Source organism: Gadus macrocephalus, chromosome 12 (assembly GCF_031168955.1).
Source record: "Gadus macrocephalus chromosome 12, ASM3116895v1".
Classification (NCBI taxonomy): Eukaryota; Metazoa; Chordata; class Actinopteri; order Gadiformes; family Gadidae; genus Gadus; species Gadus macrocephalus.
The window spans coordinates 25705853-25718555 of NC_082393.1; the positions used below are offsets into that span (position 1 = coordinate 25705853).

Consider the following 12703-nt stretch of genomic DNA (forward strand, 5'->3'; position numbering starts at 1 on the left):
TGTGTGCATGTGTTTGTATGTGTGTGTGCTTGTGTGTGTGTGTGTGTGTGTGTGTGTGTGTGTGTGTGTGTGTGTGTGTGGTTGTGTGTTTGTGTGCATGTATGAACCCTTGTGCACAAGTGTGAAAGTTGTTTACTGTAAAGCGTGATGTCATTCTGATGGCATTTTGACAGAGGGGGGGAGACAACTGGAGGAAGGGGAGAGAGACAGAGAGAGAGAGACAGAGAGAGACAGACAGAGACAGAGACAGAGAGAGAGAGAGAGAGAGAGAGAGAGAGAGAGAGAGAGAGAGAGAGAGAGAGAGAGCGAGAGCGAGAGAGGATTAAACACAAAGGCCAACTCCTTTCAGAGGCCAACCTCTCTGACAGCAGCAGCGTCCATCGGTAAGCCTTTGCTTGCGTGTTTCTGACGGAGGTGTGTGCACGTATCCGTGTCGTGCACACGTAGCGACCCTGGCGGCCAAAGTGTTTCCATGTTGATGTAGATGCATGTTCCATGCTTCTGCTGTCAAGCCTGGTGTAATGCAACCTCCAACAAGGAAAGGGTTTGAATCAACAACAAAAGTACGAAATCACCAGAAATAAGTGTGTGAGCAAACCAGGGAAAGGCCCTGGAGATAGATTTACATATCTCACCCCGCATTAATTCTATGTTAGAATAGACAATAGAAGGATGAAGTCTAACATGGGGGAGGGATGGAGGAGTTTAGGGACATTCAACGGCGTTGTCAGGAGTGGGGGTTAGAAAGGCGAAAGACAGAAGAATGCTGATGCAGATGAGGGACCGCGAGAGGCTCAATGCTCTAAGCCCGGGATTGAAGGACGGCTTGGTATGTGTGTCTGTGTGTGTGTTTTCGTCATTCTGTGTGTGTGTGTGTGTGTGTGTGCGTGTGTGTGTCTGTGTGTGGACGCTATTGTCTGTTTGCGTTCACGTTTCAATGCTGCATTAATGGGGAAGCATCGAGTGACATGCCTGAGATTATTTTGGGGGTCATGTGATAAGCTTTTCCCACTTTGTGATTGGTCGACAGCTGCGGCTCGGGTGTGTAGAGGCATGAGGGACTTAATGACATATTCATCAAGCACACCCTCACGCACACACACGATCGCACACACACACGCACAAATGCACGCATACACACACACGCTCACGCACACACGCACACACACACACAAACTCTCACACACACTCACACAAAAATATACACATGCACTCACACACATACACGCAAACACACACACACACACACACGCAAACACACACACATATAGACATATACACACACTCACACTCACACATGCACACACACCTTGACCATGGTAGCGGAGTCACGTAAAGGGTAGGTTGGGAATAGCAGGACAGCCCCACTGGGCATGTCCGTATGTCTTCACTTCAGCTCCCTCCGTAAACACCGGGCGTCCACCAGGGACCAGGGAGGCTTCGGGAAATTGGCCTCAGCTGTTCGTTGGAGCGTTTATTTCATTTCACCAAATATCTTCATAAATCAACTCCACTCACGTTCGGTTGGAAGCTTTTGGAATCCACTGAGCCTCTCTCCTCTGATTGGGCGAAGATGTTTGCTCTAATGTCCTGTCTTTAGGGCTCTGTGACACATGTCGAGAGTCAACACACCGAGGTTCACGAGGTGTACCAGTCTAGGGCCAGCTTATGTTTACTCACACCAAGTAGCTGTGGAGCTGGACATGTTTTCTCATGTCTATTGGCCTTGTCTCATCAACTTTAACCATCAATTATAGGCGCGCGCACGCTCACACACACACACGCACACACACACACACACACACCAACCCCACTGCTGGTGAATAGTGTTGAAAGACAAGTGGACAAGCAGAGTATTCTTCCTCCTATTCAGGCCAGCCCGTAAGAGACCGGCTGTTGCCCATGGCAACAACATTTTGCCACGGATACGTCCTGAATGTAAACATTCTCCCCTGCTCACCCTCTCATTGGTCAGGAACAAAACCTGATTATGGTGCAGACAGAGACGGAGAGAGATAGAGTGAGGGAGGCAGAGAGAGAGAGGGGGGCAGAGAGAGAGAGAGAGAGAGAGAGAGAGAGAGAGAGAGAGAGAAGGGAGTTGCAACAAAGTTCTTTCTCCCGTCGCGTCCTCAGAGGGTTTGTTGCTCCCTCCCAGAGGTCCGTCGGACATCGGCTGTCTGTGTGGCAGCCGATGTGGCGCCACACAGAACAGAACCGCATCCACAGCCGCATCGCAACACAACACTCACACAACACACCACAACAAACACACAACACACCACAACAAACACACACACAACACAACACAACACTCCCACATCACACCACAACAAACACACAACACACCACAACAAACACACACACAACACAACACTCCCACATCACACCACAACACTCACACATCGCACAACAACACTCGCACAATACACCACAACACTCACACAATACACCACAACACTCACACAGAAAAAATAACAATGTCCAGCGTATTTTTGTTAGTTTTTTCCGAATTTTCTGAGGCTTCAATGTTGCCATCCGACATGGAGCGATCATGAACGACCAAGTACCCAGACTCTGGCTTCACAGGGCGACACTATCACATCCACGGGCCAGAAGCCTCAAACCCCCCCAGCCCACGGGAGGAACACACCAAACAATACCCTCTGCAAGGGACAGGTAGGAGTGCACCAGTCGCAGAATGGGCAGAGACATAATATACGTTTAAAATACGTGTTTAGAATAAAAACACATATTTTTTTTAGAATTGTTTATCCAATTAATGTACAAGCCACATCTGCCAATCCAACATTATAATTAATCAAAAGGTATTCTGAAGAACAGTTTGGTTCATTTGATAGCTGCTGTTCACCTGCATTATTCATTTTTCCGGTTCGTACCTAGAGACCGTTGAGTGCGTCTCTCTCGCTCGCCTCTCACTTACATAATTGACTCATTAGCACATTAGGAGAACGAAAAAAAGTGGATTCAACCAATCCACTTTTCCTGTGGGCATTGCTAAATAAAGATACTAATCTAGGATAAAGATGTAGTGGAGTATTGGGAATAAGCACTTTACAGATATTGGTATTTCTATTGAAGTTTAAATTGATTTATAACCTTTAATTGTTAATTTTTTCCTCAGAAAATTCAATTTGTGGACGGAAAGCTACTGATCCATTAACGGAAGGGTTAATTATATGATGGGGGAAAATGTGTAGTGCGTGGGTGTGTGCGTGAGGTGCGTGCATGTCTTAGTAAGTGTGCATGAGAGGGTTCATAATTGTCTACAAAACAACGTCATGTCCAATGATATTGGATAATAACAACTCCTCTGCCAACCCACCCACCCACCCACCCCCACACACACACACACACTAACCTTGGAATGCCCTGCTGTGCCCGGCTAGCAGGTATTTGAGCTCAAAGCTGTAGGATCTGATCCTCTGCTGTGTCTCGGCGCGGACTGCGGTCATGTAGCTGTCCTCCATCGGGCTGTTACAGCAGCTGGGGCCAGCGTGGCTACACACCTCCAGAGGCTCACCTGGCGGGGGGGGGGGAAGAGAGAGAGAGAGAGAGAGAGAGAGAGAGAGAGAGAGATCCAGTGAAGGGTTCATTTTAATTGTTATATAAGAATTTACTCAGACCTACTAGGCCACAACATAAAGGTTGATGCAGGTGTGTAGGCCATCCAAAGCCAAATTGAGAACCAGAGAACCTTTAAAAGGTCCATAATAAAATGCAGACGCATCAACCCAAAGATGACAATGCAATTATTATTATAAAGCAAAGCGGCCAATATACGCTATTGACCTTCTCAAATTAAACATTGCATCCAGTTAGTTGTTATAGTTTAGGCTAGCCGAGAATTGTACTAATGTTTTTTATTCAAGTAGAGTTCCATTAGGCCAAATGTTTTAAAAGCACTATAAAAAAAAATAAGCCAATCCTAGTTACAATTTAACGTGTGTGTCACTCTTCTGCCCTCTACATTATATTAGGAATCTTTGTAATTAAGTGTTTCATTAATTGATAAGGCCTACATAAGAAGAATTTAATCTGAATAAATCAACTTGTTATCCAGACATAAACGCCTCTCCCGGTGTGAGAATTAAATCAACATTGCAACATGTGCTTTAAATTCAACCTTTACACAATATAACAGGCCTATTACATACAGTAAGTCAGATCTTCTTCATAAATAAGTTGATATTCATGGGATTGTTGGAGTCGGACATACCTATTTTGGGTTTGTTAGGCACCAACTCCACTGGACCTATTTGGCGCATCATGTAAGCAGTCTTCACCTCCAGACAGTCATCTGCATGCGCCGTGCAGCAATACGCAACCAGCATCCAATAGAGAACGATAAACCGCAACAGGTCCGCGCTTTGGAAAGTTGGACGGGACATCGCACCATCTCAATGAGCAGGCAGGGGGAGAGAGGAGTGAGTGTGGTAGTTTGAGCCACTGGAAGTCCTCCGCCAATGGGATTACTCATGTGCCCAAAGATTGCAACCTGGAAATGTGAGAGCAACGAAGAGACCACCGCGGTTCCCTGGAGCCCGGAGTTATGGGGTTCAGCTGGGGGGGGTTCCCTCAGTGTCTGTCCGTCGCACGTACACGCGCGACGGACAGACACACACATGCCCTTAACACGCAAATGCATAGACAGACTTGACCAAAACGGCGTCCCTCGCTTACAAACCCACTTCAGATTCGAAGGCATTCATTTAGGTTACATGTAGTCAATTGCTTTTGCATCTTTGTAAGAATGTGATAAGTTAATCATGCGTTGTTATTTTCTTATTTCTCTTTAAAGAATAGCCTGCAAAGGAACCTTGGCCCACATCCCGACCGTAATGAAAAAACAACAAGACTCAATCCAAACTCATCCCCTTCGAGTCGCTTCAACCTATATCTGATAATGCCACGTTCTGGTATGATGATGTCCGATAAAGGCTAAACAACTAGAAGAAGAAACGGAACTTTCCCGTACAGATGCTCACCTTGAAGTCCTACAACAGCCGGTGTAGGCTACTCTGACCAGAGTCTGCTCAGAGTTTTGCTCTGTTCATTGAATAGAGAAAAAATAACAATATAATGTCCTCCCACCCCTAAATCATACACTTTTATTTGAGACACACATTTGACATTCAATAGTAAACGAGAGAAACAGATCAATATTACGAGTTAAGACTAGGTTAGCTCTCCATAGGCTGTGTAACATTGTCACGTACCGACCGTGGCGGTTGTGGCAAAGAGGGGAGACGCACACAATTGACTGAGTTTAACAAAGATTTATTATAAACAAGTGAATATAACATAACATAACATAACATAACATAACATAACATAACATAACATAACATAACATAAGGTATGGCGTGTGTAGTCAATCTAGTCAGTGATGTAAGTGTATATAAGTAAAAGTGTGTGGGTGAAGTGTTGTCGGGTGTAAACATACCTAGGATACAAATAAACCAAAAGACCACAGGAACAAACAATAAGTGGTGCCTCCCAAACGAGAACCAGCCCGACACTGGGCTCACAGGTCTACTTAAATAAGCCCAGCTCAGGTGTTGTCAATGAGCTAGTTAAGCTCCCCTCGATAGGGTCGTGACAACATAATGTGTATCATATATAAGCTATGTAACATATATAAGCTGTAATCAACCAGCATGTGTCGGATAAGTAGGAAATCCACATCGCCATAGGAAAGCTGCGTCATAACGGTGATGAGACAGATAACACTGTCAAACGTTATTTATTACCTAGTCGTTAACGTTTCTGAGCCACAGGTTATTCATCCAACTAAAAACAGTTTATACATATATAGATATTTGCCAATTTATTTGAATTGCTAGAAAGGACTGACTTAAACACCTCGGAAATGTTGGTAAGAAGTGAAGCGTAGCATTCTTCGTACAATTATTGGTAGCGATACGAGCGCTGATTGGCCACAGCGTCGTATTCTTGGTAGCAGACTGAAATGTGATGATTGGCTCTACTGCTCCCGTCGCCTGTGAGTCGAGGTCGAATCTACCAAGAATTGGCCAATCATCGCTCGTATCATCTACCAAGAATTGGCCAATCAGCGCTCGTATCGTCTACCAAAAATTGGTAGATGATACGAGCGTGTTTGTCGAGGTAAAGCACCAAGATATACCAAAAAACATGCTGATTTTCATCGTATCGAAACCCGGTAGATCCTAATACGTTATGATCATAATATGACTACTGTACCTTCATATTGTCAGAAACATGTCCAGATCCTTATGCAAACGAATAATAATGTTGTATCAAATATATATCGTATTGTAATAAAGAATGATAAATAAAGTTAGTCGACGTAAAGTGCCATAAATACCGTAATATACATCCTGATCTCGTCGTAACGAATCCGGTCGTTCCTAATTCGTTATGATCATAATATGACTACTGTACATTCATATTGTCAGAAAAATATCCAGATCCTTATGAAAATGAATAATAATGTTGCATCAAATATATATCGTTGCCGGTCGTCGCTGTGTTCACCAATGAAACTAAACCATGCCGTTGTGTTTAGTGCCCGTTTTATTAAAGCATTAAGAGGCCATGTTAACAGTGATTATAGAGACGTTAATATCACTGTAAAACATGGTGTCTAAGTGATCAGGTTCCTTATAAATGCTGTCCAAGCAATAATAATTAATACTGTCTGTTGTGCTTTGTTTGTTATGCATGGTAATATGAACGCATTTTGCGCTCTGCATTTCAATTCCATACCATTTTGATTATCAAAAGCATTGACAATTAATAGGAAGTTATGTAAAATGTATAAGCTAACCATTGTGATTAAGTAGGCTGGCATTATGATAAAGGGTATATAACTTGATTTGTTTTTATTTTCTTGCCTCGGAAATGTTGGTAAGAAGTGAAGTGAAGTGAAGTAATCAAATGAAAGGTGTGAAGATTTTCGTCATTCCTTATTTTTGTAATGTCACTCTTCAAATCAAAGTACTGAAGTGTGAAGTGAAGTGAAGAATTTCGTAATGTCACACTTGAAAAATGCAATTTTTGGTAGCGATACGAGCGCTGATTGGCCAGCGCTCGTATGGCCACGAGGTCATTCTTCGTAGTAACAGCGATATACGATCGCTGATTGGCCATTTTTTGGTAGATGATACAAGCGCTGATTGGCCAATTTTTGGTAGATGATACGAGCGCTGATTGGCCAATTCTTGGTCGATGATACGAGCGCTGATTGGCCAATTCTTGGTAGATTCGACCTCGACTCACAGGCGACGGGGAGCAGATTTGATTGGTCAACATATTAAGAAGATTTGGATCGCAAAATGAAATGGACTAATTCTATTGGACAGTTAAATACATAAATAAAAGACGTATGCCCCGTGTGAGGCTCGAACTCACGACCTTCAGATTATGAGACTGACGCGCTGCCTACTGCGCCAACGAGGCTCCGAAAGTGCATGGTATCTGTATCCAAAATAAAGATAAAAAAGGTAAAACAATAAATACTATCTGTTTTAATAAAAATTATTAAACTGCAGTTTTCGTTGGTTGATAGTGCACGACAAAAAGCACCTATTCGGTTTTTTTGTCGGCATACAAACTCGACGGCCCCTTTAAATGTCATCTCCCGCGCTGCTGATTTAGCGGAAATGCGAACGTTCTCTATATAAGCGCGCCAACAAAGCCTGGGAAGAAACAAGCAGGACAACAGTGACCGTCCCGCCTCGCTGTGTAACATATCTACTGTTTCTGTCCCTCACCGCTCACAAACCAACACAACAAACAACAATGCCAGAGGAAACGTCCACCGCCTCCAGCTCGGTCGGGTAAGCCATGTTTCTGAGGTTTGATCACGGTAATTTTGGAGAGGACTGCAAAACAAGGGTCACAGACTGTTAGCATGTGCCTGTGTTGATCTGCTAACGTTAGCGAGATAACATGGGTGGTTTGACTCTGTGGAAGTTAACCAGCCGATGTGGCCGTGAACTCTGGATTGACCGGACAATAGTTCACTGAACAATAAGTGGCGGATGACTTTGAGTTGGAGTAGTGTGTCTCATGCTAACGTAGCTCGCTATCAATATGCGAACGGTGCCTCCGATACAGCCTGCAGGCTGATACGTGTGGCATTTGTACGGCTCATAGTACACGGATCCTAGTGATGAGTGTTTAACCAAGTCGGATTATTTGATATATACCAAAACCTTGACTCCGCAGCATGGACGAGAAGCCCTGCTCATCCAGCGTTGTAGACAGGTGTGTATTTGTTTGTTGACATTTGTGTTTCTTCCGCCGGCTCTTTGCTGAAGTTACCCCTGCATTCATTTGCCATTGGAGTTTGCTTGTTTGCCTCATATCTGAATCGTTTTCTGCAGCTCAATCGACGTTACTGAAGAAGCGAAGAAACTGATCGGCACAGGAAACCGTCACCTGGTGATGGGCGACGTGGTTTCAGCCGTCAATGTCTTCCAGGAGGCTTGTGGAATGCTGTAAGGGTTTAAACTGTTGGTATTGATCTGTTTATGCTCGCCATGGCTTTGGATCTGTCCATTATAATTTTGACCGTGGGACTACATCTTTTTTTTATATCAATGTTCTGTAGGGCTGCGAGGTATGGGGACACTGCCGAAGAGTGTGGAGAAGCCTTCTTCCTTTGTGGGAAGTCTCTACTAGAGTTGGCCAGGTTGGTTGGGTATACTTTGTTTACGTTGGTAGTAGTAGTAAAAGCCTACATTGTTGGCATGATCTGTTAAACAGACGCAACATGTGGTTTCTCTACAACCCTGATTTGCAAAAACGTTTAAAACGAATAATTTCTTTTCAGTAACTTGCACTAGAATCAACCGTGGCTGGTACTGCCACTTCAGCACTTTACACGTACACTTTACTACACCTCATTACTTGTTACCACTTTTAGTTTCTCTTATTACTTACTTTATTTTATTTATTGATCTATGCTGCTACTTATTTGTTACATATTTGTATTTACTTAATCTTGTATTATTGTTGCGGCTATTTGGCTGTTGAGGAACCAAGCCTAAGAATTCCCTCTTGTGTACTCGTACAATAAGATGTAATAAAGTGCTTCTGCTGTCCCAGGATGGAGAACACGGTCCTCGGTAACGCGCTAGAGGGAGTCCCACAGTCGGACGAGGAGGAGAAGCCCGTGAGCGAGAACATCGAGAGTGCCAACAACCTGGACGGTTCGTACAACTCATTGTATCAACGCAACGCGTAATGTTTTAAACAGCATGTCGACTGAAACTAAACTCTCTTCAAAGTGGCCCCTACAGTTTTTGACTTATCTTAAGCATGTGTTTGGCGTACTGCCCACTGAGTCAGACCTTCCTCGCGTGTTCTTCCCTGGAGCAGAGGACACCAGGGATAAGCTGCGCAGGCAGGTGTACGAGGCCATGGCCGCTGACAAAAAGCCCGAGGACTCGGAGCCCACAGCAGAGTCCAAGGTGGCTGCAGGGCTGGAGTGTGGCAGCGCTGTAGCCGAACCCCTAGAGGGCCACGGGTCAGGGGAGGGGCCAGGCTCTCCAGCCGGGGTGGTTGAGCCTGCTGTTGGCGCGGAGATGAAGGGAAAGGAGGTTGAGCAGATTCCAGTCGCTCCGGCGACTGGTGAAGGCGACTTGTCTGCTGCCAATGAGAGTGCTGACAATGACGAGAAGGTGTTTGATGAAGACGAGGAAAAAAGTGCTGAGAGCGGAGAAGGCAATATATCTTTAAACGTAGAGCACTTGTCGGGTGGAATTTGTTTATTCACAGTAGTCTGGTTTTTAAAAAGATGTGAGACTGATGGTGGAGTCACGTGAGGGAATGGCTGTCTGATTTATAAAAGCATTGGACCAACTTCACTATGCTTTGTGGTCTTATACCCTCGTGCTTGCCCATTTTCAAACTTGTACTTATTTTAAGTCTCCTGGCTTTCTCAGACGATGACGATGATGATGAGGACGAGGAGGAAGCAAATGCTGACGACGCGGTACGTTCTGTCCTTGACTCTATGCGACTTTCACTTGGGTTGAAGACTTTGCTTTGAGACGTGTATTGTGTATTCAACAGGAAGATGAGGATGTTGGGAACTTGCAGTTGGCGTGGGAGATGCTTGAGGTGGCTAAATTCATCTACAAAAGGTACAGTCCCTGCAAAGCTTCAGTTAAGGGAACGTACCGATTTTAATGTGAGCTGCATTGTTTTTTTGCCTACATTGACTCCCTGTATTTCTTGACAGAAAAGAGAGCAAGGAGGATCAGCTTATGGCGGCGCAGGCCTACCTGAAGCTGGGGGAAGTCAGTGTTGAGTCCGGTAAGCTCAACATGGCAGTTCTCATCTTCCGACCCTTTGACTTCATGTCAAAGTGTCTCCTTGTGCATTCAATAATTTTTCCATTGCCCTAAAAAAATTTTGTTGGCTAAATAAAGACACTGGGAGCACTCTTTGCTCAACCATTGCATGTCTTTTACAAATGTGTTCAGTTAGCATGAGTTGATCTGCGACGTTTACGCCGCCTATTGAGTTAAAGGTCGGTCTCCGCTTTCCTAGGGAACTACCCCCAGGCGCTGGAAGACTTCCAGGAGTGCCTCACCCTGCAGCTGAAGCACCTGCCCCCCAGCAGCCGCCTGCTGGCGGAGAGCAACTACCACGTGGCCCAGACGCTGTGCTACATGGACGCGTACAGCCAGGCCATCGAGCACTACAACCGCTCCATCGAGGTCATCGAGAACCGCCTGGGTAACCCGTCTCGTCCGTTCTTTGGGCCTCGCTGAGACCTGTGTTGACATGGCGAAGGATTCCTCTGCTGAAAGGGGTTTTTGGTCTTTATTTTTTATGTGCCCCTTTGTGTGTCTCAGCCGTGCTGCAGAAGGTGATCGACACGGCCGAAGGAGCCGACGGGGCGGCGAAGGAGAAGACGGAGCAGGAGGAGCTGAGGCAGCTGCTGCCCGACGTCACGGAGAAGGTCGCCGACGCCAAGGAGAGCCAGAGAGCGGCCAGGCTGGCCATCAGGCAGGCACTGGTGGGTAGATGTCTGAACGTCAGTTCGGCGTTGGTTTCCTGTTGCGGACTCTTTTGCGTTATTTAGTGGGTGAGGGGTTGACCGCAGAACACATAATGGTTCATGGAGCTATTTGTCAACCTGACTTACCTTTTGGCCAAATGTCTTCCAGGACGGGGCCTCGACCTCCTCTGGATTCTCAGCTGAGAACGGTGGCCCGTCGTCGTCGTCTTCGTCGTCCGCGTTTGCCTCTGCCAGTCAGGTAAGCGGTGTGTTGGAGCCCCTGAATATTGACCCGTACAACGACAAAGTCTCGAGGAAGACTTGACACTGTTGTCTTCGTCCCTCCAGATCTCCACAAGGCCTTTCGAGGGGGCCTCGTCTTCAAAATCGACCTCAGACATTTCCCATCTGGTCAGGAAAAAGGTATGGCTAGAGATCAACGCAAGCTTTTTACTGATGTATTGGCCTGAAAGCCAATAACTATAACAAACTTGTCAATTGGAATACATGGATTGCAAAAGCTCTACAATACATACACAATTTTTTTTAAGTTTAACTCTTGACACTGAAACAGTTTATTCATGGCTATATAAAGCCATTGGACTTTCTCATTTGTTCAACCTGTTTCCTCGGTCGGCCGGTTATTATTCTGCATCCCTACAGAGGAAGACTGACGAGGAGAGCCTAGTGAAGGATGCAGACGCTAAGCAGCCCAAGCAGGAATCAACGGTTAATGGCAGCAGCTCCAGCTCCAGTGCCAACGGCAAAGGACTGCAGGAGAAGGAGGCAAGTTACGGGCTTTAATATTGCATCTAACATGTCAACATGGATTGTACTGCTCCTGGCAGTTGGATGATGGTCTTGCAGAGGTTTTGGGAACTAAATCTTACATTAACTGTTATTGGCGAAATGCTTCAGCTCGTAACATTAGAGATGGCTATCTAATGTTTTCATTCTTGGTTTACTTTCTGTTTAGCCCGCCGAAACATCGGCCTCCAAGTCCTCCGAATGATGAGCCCCTCGTCTGATCTTCAACCTGCACTGAACGTCTGTCGAGATCCCCCTCACCAACACACCCTTGGTTTTGTAAATAAGTTATTTTCACAGATTTGTCTGTCCAGGTTTTGTATACTTGTAGTAAGAAAATAAAGGATATTTGCAAATTCAAATGTCTTTGTTTAGGTTTTTTGGTACATTTGAAGGAAATGTTTATCTCATTACCTGCACTTCAAGACAATATTACTGATGCACTTTTTAAAATAATTTAAATTGATTAAAGCAATTTGCTCATGTGATGCAGTCATATCGTTAATGGATGGACATTACGTTAATCTCATCCAAATGTGATTTAGATATAAAATTTAGATTTGACATCCATTTATGTGGAGAAGGTGACATGGATATTGCAGTGCCTTTTGGAGGGGCTGTTATTTACTAAATATGGGAAGAATGAAGCAAAGCTTGAGCTTAATCTGGAACAAACCTGACGTCATCCAGCCCATCTGAAGATTTCCGCTCACCAAACACTGAACTTTTTTTATTCAATAGCTTTTTTACGTTCAACCAAAAAGGTGAATTGCGGTACTCTAAACCAACAGCATGTACAGCATTCTAAAAGATTATTGCAGATGCTAGAAACAATGAAACGACTGATTAGGTTTACTACGCTGATTTTAGATAACACTC

The 12703-nt window shown here is 44.9% G+C and overlaps 2 protein-coding genes across 3 annotated transcripts in view; one reads left to right on the forward strand and one right to left on the reverse strand.

The window, feature by feature from the left end:
• gpc5b (glypican 5b) overlaps positions 1 to 4623 on the reverse strand; it is a gene marked incomplete at its 3' end in the record, with an annotated part of 14682 nt that extends 10059 nt beyond the window's left edge. Inside the window, exons 1-2 of the mRNA XM_060066307.1 lie at positions 4238 to 4623; positions 3380 to 3541 (exon numbers count right to left, since the gene is read on the reverse strand). Of these exons, the coding sequence (XP_059922290.1) occupies positions 3380 to 3541; positions 4238 to 4409 (334 nt within the window). The remainder of the gene's footprint in view (positions 1 to 3379; positions 3542 to 4237) is intronic.
• A 3043-nt stretch (positions 4624 to 7666) lies between these two features.
• Positions 7667 to 12186, forward strand: nasp (nuclear autoantigenic sperm protein (histone-binding)). Of its 2 annotated transcripts, XM_060066189.1 has the most exons (15): positions 7667 to 7841; positions 8233 to 8271; positions 8391 to 8504; positions 8618 to 8698; positions 9115 to 9218; positions 9388 to 9732; positions 9954 to 10003; positions 10084 to 10154; positions 10253 to 10326; positions 10564 to 10752; positions 10872 to 11035; positions 11187 to 11276; positions 11366 to 11440; positions 11681 to 11803; positions 11994 to 12186. In XM_060066189.1, exons 1-15 carry the CDS (start codon positions 7804 to 7806, stop codon positions 12027 to 12029), a joined length of 1593 nt encoding a protein of 530 aa, XP_059922172.1. In that variant the 5' UTR covers positions 7667 to 7803; the 3' UTR covers positions 12030 to 12186. The 2 variants fall into 2 exon arrangements, with proteins under 2 accessions (XP_059922172.1, XP_059922173.1); XM_060066190.1 differs by lacking the exon at positions 9388 to 9732 and having other exon boundaries at positions 7668 to 7841.
• Positions 12187 to 12703: the final 517 nt, after the last annotated feature.

Bases quoted from the DNA above. Each gene is read 5' to 3' on its own strand.
- nasp (XM_060066189.1), top strand. From the start codon at position 7,804: ATGCCAGAGGAAACGTCCACCGCCTCCAGCTCGGTCGG. The intron at 8,505-8,617 runs GTAAGGGTTTAA...AATGTTCTGTAG, and splicing joins CAGGAGGCTTGTGGAATGCT to GGCTGCGAGGTATGGGGACA. The intron at 11,804-11,993 runs GCAAGTTACGGG...CTTTCTGTTTAG, and splicing joins AAGGACTGCAGGAGAAGGAG to CCCGCCGAAACATCGGCCTC.